Genomic DNA, 14,431 nt, shown 5'->3' with positions numbered 1-14,431 from the left:
ATTCTGTGACGCCTCCTGTCTGGGTGACCCTGTGAAGTCACAGAAAACAGTTTCCCAGAGCAGCTCTTAATGCTTTATAATAACTCTTCTCTTCTCTTTGGGGAAAATCCCCAGAATAAGGTCCTGCGGGGTGTACTTTTATTCCCAGAGCTTAGCACGATGCTTGACACGCTGAATAAAGGGTTGTGAACTTGACTCGAGGGAACTACAGAGAAAGAAGCAGGGCTGTGTAGTTCAGGGTTTATAGTACTGTTCCTTTAAGATTTTGGTCAGTCTGCAGGTCCTCTTTTTTTTTTTTTAATCATGTCCAAACCTCCTAGAGGTTCGTCTCGCGTCTCCTCCCACGCAGTACGCAAAGAGCGTTCTACGTCACTTCGCTGCTCTCTGGCCTCCTCCTTCCTGCCCCCTTCTATCCCAGACAGTCTGGAACCCTCCTACACCTTGACCCCACCCCTTCTTCCCAGGCTCAGCCAATGACCAGGCCTGAAGGGAAACCATGACGTAAGGGTTGGCCGTGCTCTGGGTCGCGCCCCCGTGGGTGGGGCGTACTGGATAGATGCGACTTCCGGGGGGCGTGGCCAAGCTGGGGGCGCGGCGGCGGCGGCTGCAATAGCGGTTCCTGAGGCCGGTCTCGCTGCTCTTCTCGCGGCCGGTAGGTGTTGCAGTTGCCGGGGTGATGGGCCTGGGCTGACTCTCGGGAGGAGGGGGCGAGGGGCGCCTTTGGCCTTAACCTCTGACAGGGGTAGAGTAGGTAGAGGGGTGGGGCGGGGAAGTAGGCGGGCGGCCTGAGGGTTTCGAGCTCCCAGCTCCAGGAGCTGACTGCTCTGCTTCAGATTCGCTGTCTGACCTCGGCCCACCCCGCTCCAGCCTCCTGGCCTCAGTTTCCTCATCTGTACGATGGGGCAGGGTTGGGCTCAAAGGGATCCATCGGCCCCGAAGCGTTTGGGACCCCGAGCCGGGGGTCTCCAGGAAACCCTGGAGGGGACGTCTCCTGGAGATCCAGGTGGGCTGCCCTGGGGACTCCCGGGAGCGCCTCCCCCTTTTGAGGATCCCTCTCTGCGAGCTCCTCTTTGCTCCAGCCCCAGGGGGCGCAGCCCCGGGACCCCCAGAATCCACCCTGTCCATAGAACATTCTCTGTAGTGGCTGTCCTGAATAAGTATAAGAAAAGGGAACAGGAGGAGGGAGAATGCTCTCTAGATGCTTTTCTAATTCTGCTTCATGGAATGTTATGTCACCTGTCTTAGAGCAGAGACTATTATTTATCTTTCTGTCTTTGTCGGCACATACTGTACATCATACATGGAAACACTGTTGAACAGGGAGCCAAGCAGACCCGAGTTTGAATTTCACCACTGACCCATCACACACTTATAAAGTTTCAAAGTTGGAAAGGACTTTTAACATTTGTTTTGTTTTGTTTTTATCATTGGTCAGACTGTTTAGGTGCATTCCCTGAAGTGGGCAGCCTTGTCTGCTGATCCAGAACCTCCTTATGTCTGACAAAATTGTGCATCGGTCTAGTGTCCTGCAGCCATCTAATCCGATTCATATTCGAATGAACGTCTTCTGTAACATAGTATACTTGAGGAGTGATCTCATCCAGTCTTTGCTTGAAGCCATTTAAAAAAATGCAAAATCATCTCTTTATATGCCAGCTCAGTTCCATTTCTGGACAGCTTTAATTGTTAGGAAGTTTTCTTTGCAACTTCTACCCCTTTGTTGCCCTTGGTTCTTCCCCCATGGCCTAATTATGTAGGCCTCTCTCTTTTAAAACTAAATATCCTTAACTCCAATCCTCATATGACATAGACTCAGGCCTCCTCACCATCTTGTTTGCCCTCCTCTGGACACTTTCTAGCACCCTTCATGCCTTCTCTCTCCAGCTGTGGATGACTGTGTATACATATCATTCTTTGCTGCGCAATTAGCCATTTCTTCTTCAAACTCTCCAGCTCCCTCTTGTTTTAGAAAAGTTTCATGTTTTCTCCCTATTTCTCCTTTGTTTGACATTCTTATGTATTCCAACCTCTTGTAATATATTGCACTCTTCTTTTAAGGTCCTGGGATTCCAAATTCTGGGTAATATGGGTTACAAGAAGGAGATAGGGATAAGGATAGAGTTTTTAATTGCTATAAAGAATTGCCAGTGAGGAAGCTCCCTCTACCAATAAAAGTTGGGCCCTTCTCTGTACCTTAGAGCCTCATGTTTGTACAAGTTTGTTTGCTTGTTGTCTCTCCCATTGAATTGTGAGCTCCTAGAGGGCAGGGACTGTCTTTTGCCTCTTTTTTTTTTTTTGTATCCCTAGCTCTTAGCATAGTGCCTAACATATAGTATGTGCTTAAAAAATACTTATTGACTGACTGACTTCTTGAGGGAAGGTACACCCTTTTCACAACCTGGTGGTTTGCTTAAAGGCACAGTACTTGGCATAGTTGTTCAAACATTTCAGTTGTATCCCAATTCTTCATGACCCTGTTTGGAGTTTTCTTGGCAAAGATAGTGGAGTGGTTTTCAGTTTCCTTCTCCAGCTCGTTTTACAGATGAGGAAACAGAGGCAAACAGGATTTAGTGATTTGCCCAGGGTCACACAGCTAGTAAGTGTCTGATGCCAAATTTGAACTCAGGAAGATAAGTCATCCTTACTACAATCCTGGTACTCTCTCCACTGTGCCACCTAACTGCCCCCACCTGACATACAGTAGGGGCTTAATACTAATTTAGAGGATTGCCTAGAAATTAAATGACTTGCCTAGGATTACAAAGCCAACATATGTCAGAGCCAATACATGTGCAGAGTGTGTGTATATATGTATATATGTACATATAACATGTTTTACACATGCATACACATATATACACACACGAATATAGCAATTTGTTAAGAATTGCTATTACAAACATAGAATATAGATAAGGAACTTAAATAACCACCATTTGTAATATTGTTTCTTTGTTAAATCTGTGTTTTGAGTTGTAACTAGAGATTCTGAGAAGGGATTTCTTGTCTTCATAGCTTTTCTTCTGTATGGGAATGTTATATCTCATCAAATCATAGACTGTCAGAATTGGGGGATCAGATAATATAGTTCCATTCCTTTCTCTTCCAGTTGGTGATACTTGGGCCTAGGGAAGGGAAAGGGTTTGCCTAATTTCTTTGAACTGTAGAACTAGAGCTAGAAATGATCTCAGAAGTCATCTAGTCCAATCTGGTCTTTAGGTGAAAAAGTTGAGACTTTTCAAATCTGGAGACTTTTCAGATACTCAATTGAAGCCACACTATGTGACTAGTGAGTTGGAAAAAATATTGTTTGATTGCTTTGTGTCTAAGAACGTGAGTATTGGCATAACTTATTAATTTTTAGGATCAGCCTAATTTCAACAAAACAAGCAAAATAAGGAATAAATGCACAAATATACAAATGCCAGATTATTTACAGTTTAACTCTGTGTGTGTGTGTGTGTATGTGTGTGTGTACACATAAACATATATAAAGTTTAACAAAAGATCTAGGAAAAGCTAGTTGAGGAAGGATTAATCTTTTTTTTCTATGACCTAGGGCAGCCTTCGTCTCCATTTCCTGATGTCACTCTGGTGATCTTCAGTTTCTGGATGACCACAGCAAGATTTTCCTCTTGAGAGCTCCCACCTTTCCTGGGTCCATCTTGTTCAAGGCTGTAGCAGAAAAGATCATCGCTCAGACTCTTTAGGTGCCATTCCTGAAGTGGGCAGTCTTGTTGGCTGGTCCTCAACCTCCTCATCCCTGAGAAGATTTCACATCAGTCCAGTTTCCAGCAGAACTTGTCGAAGCATTTTGGTGAGACCTAGCTCCAGTCTCAGTGACCTGCACCTGTTGATTCATAAAAGACCTGTTTGTATCACTGCTGGATACTTTGCCTTATGTTCTGTCTCTACTTACCTCGTCAATTGGATAATTTCTTAGCTGCTAAAAGCACTCATGCAGTTATGGGTGCACCAGTTGCAGTTTATGTACAGTATCCCCTCCCTTCAAGAGCCTCCTCTTAATGTTTTTAAGGAAGTCAAGATATTTATTGACACTACTCAGCTCCCCTGGATACAAAAATTTGATAGTTTCATAAATTTTTGATCATTTTATATTAGAGAAAATTACAGTTAATCCACCAGATGCACTATAAAGCAATGCTGGATTTGCCATGTAGATATAGATCAAAGTTGGGAGAACCTTAAAAACAAGAAAACAAGATGATATTTCAATTGAATTGGAACACATTAATAATTATGTTTTACATACTGCTTTATTTCATAGTATGAGTAAATGTCTAAAAGTTAACATGGGAAATCCTTGCATTCTCTTGTTGAATACCCCAGTTTACAACCAGTCTGATGTTTCATTTAATATATAACTTAAGGTAAAACCCATTAATGATGCTCACAAGCAGAAGTAGTTAAACCTGAACCTTTCAGAGCTCTGCTTTTTTTTTTTCCATTGTTTCTGATTTTTTAAACAGTGTACCTCCATCCATTCATACTATCCATATCTCCTGGAAACCTGAGTGTAGTAGGGCTTTGGTGGAGTTCAGACATTTTTTGACAAAGTTCTGATGTGTCATGACTAGCTGCAAAGAAGGGCTGCGCACAGGAACCTGGGCAGCAGGCAGCAGGTCATCTAATGTTTATTTTTTAGTTTTAATGCCCCTTGGGCACTTGAGTTAGTCATTTTGTATTTCACCTACTTTTTTGGGATCATTGCACTTTGGGATCATGGGTTCTGTCATAATTTTCCAAACTTATGACAAAACTGGACAGTTTCTATACCTCTTTTTGCACTTTTGAGTTGTTTGTACTCTCAGTGCCACAAAAGAGTCCAAACAGAATTAGCCAACACTTAAGCACCAAACACTTATGCCCACTTCAGGGCACTGTATCATCAGAGTGTATGTAAGGCTATTCTTAGCTATAGTCTCTCACCATTACTGTTGCACCTGGGACATGTTCTGCCCAGGTATCAAAAGACACAACGTGGCCATGTCCTCTTGAAAATAACCATAATTATCCAGTGGCCTCCTTAGGACATTTGAAGGACAGCCTCTTCCCTATGTTGAACTCCAGCCTCTCTGGCATTGGATCACAGTCCATAAGGACATTATGTTAGTCTATAAATCCTGCTTAGAAAATGTATAATGGCTAATTCCCAAGGAGCCCCCTTTCCAAGTATCTCTTTGAGGATCTGGGAAGACTACAGGAATTCAGGCAGTTTTACATAAGGCATCCGTGACATCATCTTCCTTTCTGAATACCTTAATTCTGTTGCTTCACAAGCCATTTAACTTCCAAGAATCTGTAGCATTGTTTGGAATCTTTTCTTAGTCATTTCCCAAAACAACAGCCCTTGGTGAGAATCCATACGCAAAATCAGATACCAGTTCTTTCAGTAAATCAAACCCAATATACAATTATAAATAGCTCCTTTGGTTCAAATCTGCTTTGTTGTAGGAAAAAAAGTTCTAAATGTATGCTGCTAATACTGGCAGCTCATGGTTGTGCTTCCTGTCCCTCCACATCCCCAGTAACATATTGTGAGCTTCCCTTGGAACCTCCTAACCCCTTTATCCTAGGCAGCCAGACTGGGTTCTTCTTTTTCTTTTTTGGCAGGGGATGGGGGCTCTGATTTACAATAATAACTTGTATTTGCTGTTGTTCTCATTAAGAATCTCATTTGGGAAAAATTAGCACAATAACAATTCCCTTAGTTTTATTTGCTTCTAGTCTCTTTAGTGTGTGTATACCTTTCAGATTTTGTTGCTGTTACTTTTTATATAGGCAGTATGTTTATTTTGAATGCTTTCTTTACTCTGTATCACTTCAGATGCCTTTCCATATTCATTTATAGTCTTCATATTTGTCTTTTTATGGTGCAGTAATAATCCATTGCATTGATATGCCACAGTTCATTTAGTCATTTCCCAATCATTAGCCATATAGGCTGTTTCCATTTTTGGGGGCTAAAATGGCTTTCTTTGCACCAACCGAACAGCTCAAAGTCATTGTTAAATTCAGTGTTACCAGTTCATATTGAACTGGCACAAGGCAGAAACTGTAGAAGGCAATGGAATATCGCTATTTATCAGGAATGGTCTGCCATCTGCTAAGGGGTGTCTGGAGAGATGTACAGTGTTGTATATTCCTTTCTAAAATTGCTTCTCCAGATGTATGTGGACCATCTTGCACTATGCCTTGGGGGATATATGATATCACTAGCAGCTAATAAAAACCTGTTTGTTAGGGGTTTTTTATTATTTTTTTCCTTTATAGGTTTTTCCAGTATGTACTTGTTTTCAGAACAGATAAAATGGGTGTTCTGAGAACGGAATAATAGTTAAGTACTTTGTACCTTCAGAATTCTTTGCAAGCATTAATCCTTATAGCACCCTTGGGATTTGGATACAGCTTTGTTTCACAGCTGGAGGGATTTAAGAGTCACATATAGAACTGGGCAAATTGCTTAAATCAGAGGCAGTCTCCTTGTCACAATTGAAATCTAGTTCTTCCTGTTCTCTCAAACTCTGGGCTTCCATCAATTGCTGTGAAAAGGGTAAATACTTCAGGTGAGTCTCTAATCACTGAAAACCTTGGACTTTTATGCTTTTCCACAGAGCAAACTCTCAGAAGAATTTTAAGTGATTTTTAAAAGAACCATGACGCAATTTAGTGTCTCTCTGTTGCAGCTTTCCAGATATGGATCAAAAGCTTTCTCAGTTAGTCGAGGACCTCACTACTTCAGGAGAACCACAACTGGACCCTGAAAAAATGAAGGAAGTGAAGAAAATCTGCAAGTATGTCCTGTGGTTAGGGAGTCATGGGATGGATGGAATGGCAAGGCACTGTGCTAAGCCCTAAGGATACATAGAGCCATACAAGACAGTCCTTGTTCTCAAGGAACTCAGTCTAATAGGAGACAACATGAAAATAGCTCTGTACATATAAGACATAGACAGTATTGATTGGAAACAATCAACAACATTAAGGGAGATCAAGAAAGACTTCTTATAAAAGGTTGAAGTTTAGTTGAAGTGTGAATGAAGTTAAGGAATCCAGGAGGTAGAGATAAGAAAGGAGAGTTGTTATAGGAAGTGTTATAGGAATGGGGAGACAGTCATTGAAAATACCTGGAGTAGGGAGTAGAGTGTCATGCAAGGAACAGCAAAGAGGCCAGTGTTACTGGATCTCACAGTACGTGGCAAGACCGGAAAGGCAGAAGGGGGCCAGGTCACAAAGACATTTGAATGCCAAACAGGATTTTTTCGATTTGATCCTGGAGGTGATAGGGCTGCTGGAGTGGGGCATAAAAGAGAGATGTTACAAAGGTAACATCAACAGGTCTGGTAACAAACTGATATGGGGATGGTGGTGGTGAGAGATTGATGAGCCGAGAATGAAATAGAGGTTGGTAACTTGGGTGACCAGGAGGATGGTGGTCCCCTTAACAGTAATAGGCAAGTTTGGGAGAATGGGGGCTTGGGAGAAAGATAATGAGTTCAGTTTTGGACATGTTGAGTTTGAGATATCTATAGGACATCTAGATCGGCATAGGCAGTTGGAGATACTAGTCTGAGGATTAGGAAAAAGGTTAGGGTTGGATAAATAGGTCTGAGAATCATTGTAGAAATGATCATTGAATCCCAGAATCGATTAGATCACCAACCAAAATAGTATAGCAGAAGAAGAGAAGAGGGCCCAGCACAGAGCCCTGGGGACTCCCCAGGCATTAGCAGGCATTCCCTGGATAAAGATCCAGCAAGAAGACTGAGGAGAACCAGGAAAGAGGAGTATCTCAAAACGTGGAGGGAAGAGGATGATCAACAGTGTCAGAGGCTGCAGAGAGGTCAGGAAGAACGGGGACTGAGAAAAGCCCATTGGATTTGACAATAAGAGAGCACTAGTAGCTTTAGAAAGAGCCGTTTCAGTGGAATGATGAGGTTGGAAGCCAGACCGCAGAGAGTTAAGAAGAAGGTGAGAGGAAACATTTCCAAGGAGTTTAGCCTCAAAGGGAAAGGAGAGGTGTGGGACAACAGTTAGCAGGGATAGATGGGTCAAGTGAGGGATTTTTGAGGATGGGGGAGACATGGGCATGTTTGTAGGCAGTAGTAAATAAAGCAATAGACAGGGAGAGACTGAAGATAAGTGAAAGAGCAGGGATGATAGAGGGGGCAGTCTGCTGGAGAATACAGCAAGGAATGGGATCATTTGTGCAGCAATGAGAAAATCTGTTATCCTGTGGCTGCCCCCTTAGACAGCCATCTCCCATTCCATTTATGCCCTTCTTCCAACCACACTTATCTCCACCTGTCTTCTCTTCTTTTTTCCACATAGCAACTTCTGATCTTCATCTCACTGTTGGTCAAAAATTAGGAAGAATGAAAGAAGGGTGGGGGTGGGAAGTGAAACCAAGTTCTTTTTGCAAGGTATTAGTGTCCTAATGTTAATAAAATGTTGGGTTTCTTCTGGACTTTCTCTTTATAGGGAACTTCTTTACTTAGTTTTCCTTCCACAGATCACAGCTTTTCCAGTCCTTTGCATATTGGGTGATCCTCAACCATATATTTCTGTAAATCTTTCACACAAGAATTACCCAGGGTGCTGAAGGCATTTCTCTAGCTCTTTTATCATGTGGAGGGTACCCAGTGTCTCCTGTCTGTTTGTTGGTTCTCATTCATAATGCATTATTCATTCATCTTTCCCTAAACATACATGTCCTTGTTTTCTTCAACTTCATTTTTCACATGCATGTTCTTGGTAATATGCTGCAACTTACTTATACCCTCTGTGTATATTTCCATTAACCTTTGGGATACTTGAAATTTTGTTTCTTTTGAAATTTTGCTGTTCTTTTTTCTTTAAAATTTTTATTTCCAGATGAATTTAAGTACCTGTTGGATGACCTTTTTAAAAGAATTGGTTACCCTACTTTCTCTGCATTGTGGTTAAGATTTCTAGTATGTAACTGTGGAGCCCCTTCCTGTTCCATGCCTGAGGTTTCAAAGAATGATAATTTTCTCATAATTTAAAGAAAATTACTTTCCATAGAAATATTAGGAATGTGTTAAGATCACAGTTTTCAGCCTAGGAATCCAATTAAAAACATATGAGAGCTAAAAGCTTATTGATTGATGTAGGGATTTATCTTGAGTTATTTGGCTTAAAGATATATGCTATTTATATATAAAGAAGGCTTACTTAAAATTAGGAGAGAATGCTGTACCAATTTGTATTTCAGGCTTTGTGTTGTTGGCTAAGGATTGTTACTATTTCAACAGATCTTCAGAGGAACATATCAGTCATGCTTACCATTTACTCATGACTCAATTGAATCAAGAACATGCTGAGATACGTTTCTCAGCTTTTCAGATTGTGGATGAGCTTTTTACCAGGTCACACCAATTTCGGACACTAATTATTTCCAACTTCCAAGAATTCCTGGAACTCACAGTGGAAACAGACTATGAGCAGCCTCTCCCACCCCCAAAAGAAGTGGCCCAGAAACTGAAGAAAGCTGCCCTCAAATCTGTTACAGAATGGAACGAGAAATATGGAGATTCCTACAAGAAGCTTTCTCTTGGATATCATTTCTTAAAACATAACAAAAAGGTATTTTGCATCATTTTTATCATCATAGCATTTCATGTTTCTTATGTGTTTTGTGGTTTACAAAATACTTTGCCTTACAACGCTGTGAGTTAGAATTCCTTCACCTTTTTCCTTTATAAACAAAAAAACTCGATATCGTAAGGGAATTTTCAATAATGGTTTCATTATTTACAAGTATTCATTGTACTTTCTCATGCCTGAGGATATCATTCTTTATCCTATGGAACTAATTTTTTTTTTTTGGAGGGCAGTTGGGGTTATGTGACTTGCCCATGGTCACATGGCTAGTTTTTGTGTTAAGTGTCTGAGGCTGGATTTGAACTCACATCCTCCTGACTCCAGGGCCAGTGCTCTATTCACTGCGCCGCCTAGCCGCCCCAAATAGAACTATTTTTTTATAAAACTATTGTTTATTTTCAAAACATGCTTTTTGCCATCATTTGTAAACATCAGTGTATCCCCATAGAGGGTTCTGCACAGGAGTAGTCAATTCCTGAATTCTGCCCTGGGGCAGTGGTACCCCAGTTCTGGACCCATTTCTTAACTGGAAAGGCAGTGGGATGTAGTAGAGAGTGGGCTTCTTTCTATCAGTCATGTACGTTTTATTAACTTTTTTTGTAAGCTTATTTTAAACCCATGTGTAGATCATTACCATATCAGTAGGCTGAAAATGTGATCTACTTATTTTATCATTTATAGCTCATAATTATTAGATTATAAATCTAAAGTAATTTTCAATATAATCTTTAGAAATAATACTGTCAATTGTGTATTTTGTTGCTGTAATATTTCCTACCATGAAAATATGCAAAACATAGGGGCGGTTCATGACTTCTCTTAAATTTCCTCAGTTATATAAAAAGGAGCAATATTTTTTTGCCTTTTCTTCACTGAGGTGTTATCAGAATTAATACCATATAGCAGCTAGGAGAACTGTTCTAATTCTCTTAGGTGGGGTAGAGAAGGAAGATGTGCTACCTTCCTTCTCTCCTTCAGGTTTGCTTCTGCAGCTTGTGGAAGCCACACAACAGCCTCCAGGGCAGGTCTCTGGTGAGATGGCAGGGCTTCCTTGTGGATATATCCACTGTATAAATGTTTTATATGTAATGGAGCTGCCTGTGAATATAGTAGAAAAATATAGTCAACTAGCCTTTCCACGTGATCGTGGGAGTCTTAATTTTGGCTAGGAACTCTTGTTATTTGATTTACTATGAAGTATTCAGAAAGGGTATTTCCTATCCAGAGACAATATAGTCTTTCACCACACTTGAACCCCATCTAATTGACAGACAGTGACTGTGGGAGGTAGCAGGAGAGGGGCAGAGGGAACAGAAAAGCTCCAAGGTCCAAATACAGTCAGCTTGGGAACCCTTCAGTCTCCTTGACCTTCAACTGCTCCCCAGTCTCATGCTCTCCTTTTGTTACTTTCCCCCTTTAAGGCTACCTGGGCTGTTAGTTTTAACATTATTTCACCTGTATAAAACAGGGGTTTGGGATGGAACACACAGTATAATTTTTCTTGTCTGGAAATTATAGGGATGATCCTTAGCCTGTGTCCCACAAGAGAGGTCTGTTGATAGCAAACTATGTAGTAGGCTGTTACCTGAGGTTGTACTTCAGGATATGTCTGATAGAGTAAGATAATTGTTTGGTGCTTCCTGTTTATTGTTTTTTCTCTTCAAGCTGACTACTTTAGAATTTTTTTCAGGTTGTGCACCTTACAGTAAAAGATGGTCATTTAACTCCTTTCTCCCTTTGATTTTTCCCCCAACAAGGCATCAGAATCCTAAGGAGAGTAGGGAAAGATGAATAAGGTTCGTTTATTTTGCCCTTCATTTCCTAGTTAGTTTTTTTTTTGTCTGAAGGACAAAATAGAGTGGAAAGTTACTTTAATTCAACAGATATGAGAGTCTGCTATGTATTATATGCAAAGCATGGTACTTGGTTTGGGGATACTAAGATGAAAGCTGACGTAGTGCCTGCCCTCCTAGACCTTACAGTCTAAAAAGGGAATTACAGTACGCCCACACATTTGATGCAAGGTAGAGACATATATAAGACTGTAAGAAAATTAGATGAGAGGAGAGAAGCTGGCACTTAAAATTAAATGGAGAGATGGATTTAAGTCGATGGTGTGACCAAAATCCATTAAAAGCCTATGAGAATGAATAGAGGGAGAAAAGTGCAACTGGCGTCATCAAGGAGTTTGGCTGGAACTGTAGAACAACTTCGAAACTCTGGAAGAGTTTGTTTATGTCAGTAAGTGAGAATATATGTGTTGTTAAAATCCATATAAACAGTATTCAGAGTTTAAATAATGAGCAAACCAGTTATTTGCTATAGTAGCTCTCATCACATTGGCTCTAACAAGATTCAGTATCTAACTTGAGATCTCAGAGCAGAGATGGAAATGAAATAGAAATTACAAAGACTATAGGAGGAACGAGGGTGCATTTTTGCCACCAAGCTTTATAGCATTTGCAGTTACTTATACTTCAATATTTCAAATACTTATGATTTCATCATTGTTGATGCCCCTTCTCAATCATAGCCCCTTCCTGGCTTAGTGTGGGTATTTAAGGATTTCCTGTGACCCTCAGAATCTATCCCCTTGGAGCCAGCTGTCCTGTCCAGTGATGAGGCTTTCTACACTTAGCAAGACCAGGCTTTTCAGGAGATTCTGTGTTTCCAGGCCCACTTGGGTGCTGTTCTCCATTGATATAGTCTTCTCTAACCCCAGATTACTTCCATATCATGATGAGACATCAGAGGAGGACTTTAGTGGATATTTCTTTTTTTTTGCTGGGAAATATGATTTATAATCAAGAAATAAACCAAGCACTCATAAAATATTCATAAGCATCACTCCTGTACAACATATTCTTTTCTTTCTTTCTTTTTTAGGTTAAACATGTGCAGTCATGCAAAACATATTTCCTTATTAGTCATGTTGTGAAAGAAAACACAGACCAAAAAAAGCCCCCAAGAAAAATAAAGAAAGTAAAAAAAAGTATGCTTCGATCTGCATTCAGACTCCATCAATTCTTTCTCTGGAGGTGGATAGCATTTTTCATCATAAGTCCTTTGGAATTGTCTTAGATCATTGTATTGCTGAGAATAGCTAAGTCATTCACAGTTGATCATCGTACAGTATTGCTGTTACAGTGTACAGTGTTCTCCTGGTTCTGCTCACTTCACTTTGCATCAGTTCATGTAAGTCTTTCAAGGTTTTTCTGAAAGCATCCTGCTCGTCATTTCTTATAGCACAATAGTATTCCATCACAATCATACCACAACTTGTTTAGCCATTCCCCAGTTGATGGGCGACCCCTCAATGTCCAGTTCTTTACCATTTAGTGGATATTTCTACTGTTACTTATTGGCCATGTTAGAGTGTGGCATAATAGAACATTTTCTTTAAACCTTGGAATTTATTCCCATGATATGGTTTATAGCAAAGATAGTTGCCTGGCATACAACCTCCTAGAATTTCAGGTAGGAGAATTTTGCTTATGAAATTGTTTCTGTGCTGGAAAAAGCACAGAATCTGGAGGCCCAGGATGTGAACTCTTGCCCTACTCTGAACCTTTGTGACTGTGTGTCTCTGGACCTGTTTACTTATCTGTAAAATGGAGAGATTGGACTAGATGGTCTCTGGGTTCTCTTCCAGGTCTAAATCCCAGGAGCTGGGAGCTTCATATGAATTCTCCATTCCTTATGTTAGGCTAGGCGTGAGCAAGGATAACAAGAAATGAGATGATTATCATGGTAAGAGAATGGGATCGCTTGAATAAATGAATCTTTTTACATGTCCTTTATGGCACCTGGGGGCCATCTATACCTTATCAATATTTTATAATAAATCTAAGGTCACATCCCAATGAGCACTTCTCTTCTTACTGTCTTTTGAATGAATGTTTTTAAAATCTCCATTTAATTTTCTTTGTTGTTTGACTTCAAACTTCACATCAGTCTCTTTTAAAGCCTTTACTGAAGCCCTTAAATGAATGACAGAGTCCGCTGTCTTGATGAAAAATGACAGTTCAGCATTTGTAAGAGTTTGGAATAATTTTTTTACCCAAACACACCTTGAGTGAGTCTGGAAAAGACACCTTCTACTGGCTTAAATGAGCCCCTATGTTGTTAAGTAAAGGAGTGTGGTTTTGAAGTTGAGGCCTTGGCCTTTCCCATTTGATTTTCTCCTGACAAAGCAGCAAGTATTTTTATCACCTGATGACTGAAGAGAGGTGACGTTTTTGCAATTCTGCACTACCTTTCACAAGGAGAATCACATACTTCATCACGTACTTTACAAGGCTCAATTACTCAAGCTTTACTATATATACTTTCGGGTGGTAGGGGAACATTATTAGCCCATTTTACAGATGAATAGAGATGAGTAATCTGAACTGAAAACATTCTTAAAGGGACTTGTTCAATAGTGTGCGATAACACCTTGTGCCCGTGCTCTTAGAATGATTCGAACCCTGGAACCTTCATGACTGGGTCAGTACTTGACCTGTGACTGGACTCTACCACCAGGGCAGTTATTCATTTCCAGGTGTTATGAATGAGAAAATGTTACTGTTTGATTTACTAAGAGAACTTGGAATGTAGGCAAGAGTAGGGGAGGTGGAGGCATTTGACTTGCTTCCAGATAAACTAAATTGAATCAGTGCTGTTTTCTCCTAGCACATGCTACCTTGAGTTTTGCAGACTGCTCGTTGACTTTGAATATATTTGTTTGATTTAATTTAACAAATACTTATTAATGAGCATCTACCAAGGGCAAAGCCCTGGAGAG

General features: G+C 40.5%; 1 protein-coding gene across 4 annotated transcripts in view; it reads left to right on the top strand.

Moving 5' to 3' along the window:
* Positions 1-522: 522 nt before the first annotated feature.
* Positions 523-14,431, top strand: part of UVSSA (UV stimulated scaffold protein A) — a 102,306-nt gene continuing 88,397 nt past the window's right edge. The window contains exons 1-4 of one of the 4 annotated variants that reach the window (XM_069071441.1): positions 523-652; positions 3,560-3,817; positions 6,708-6,815; positions 9,297-9,627. In XM_069071441.1, coding sequence (XP_068927542.1) covers positions 6,718-6,815; positions 9,297-9,627 — 429 coding nt within the window. In that variant the 5' untranslated portion in view covers positions 523-652; positions 3,560-3,817; positions 6,708-6,717. Of the gene's footprint in view, positions 653-3,559; positions 3,818-6,707; positions 6,816-8,015; positions 8,445-9,296; positions 9,628-12,531; positions 12,841-13,297; positions 13,396-14,431 lie in introns of those variants that run through there. The other 3 variants (XM_069071449.1, XM_069071465.1, XM_069071458.1) reach the window with 3 other exon arrangements.

This window comes from Petaurus breviceps, unplaced genomic scaffold (genome assembly GCF_028583685.1).
Source record: "Petaurus breviceps papuanus isolate PSGF00001 unplaced genomic scaffold, PetGlider_PUasm1.0 140, whole genome shotgun sequence".
Classification (NCBI taxonomy): Eukaryota; Metazoa; Chordata; class Mammalia; order Diprotodontia; family Petauridae; genus Petaurus; species Petaurus breviceps.
This window is presented reverse-complemented; position numbering and strand designations above follow the sequence as displayed.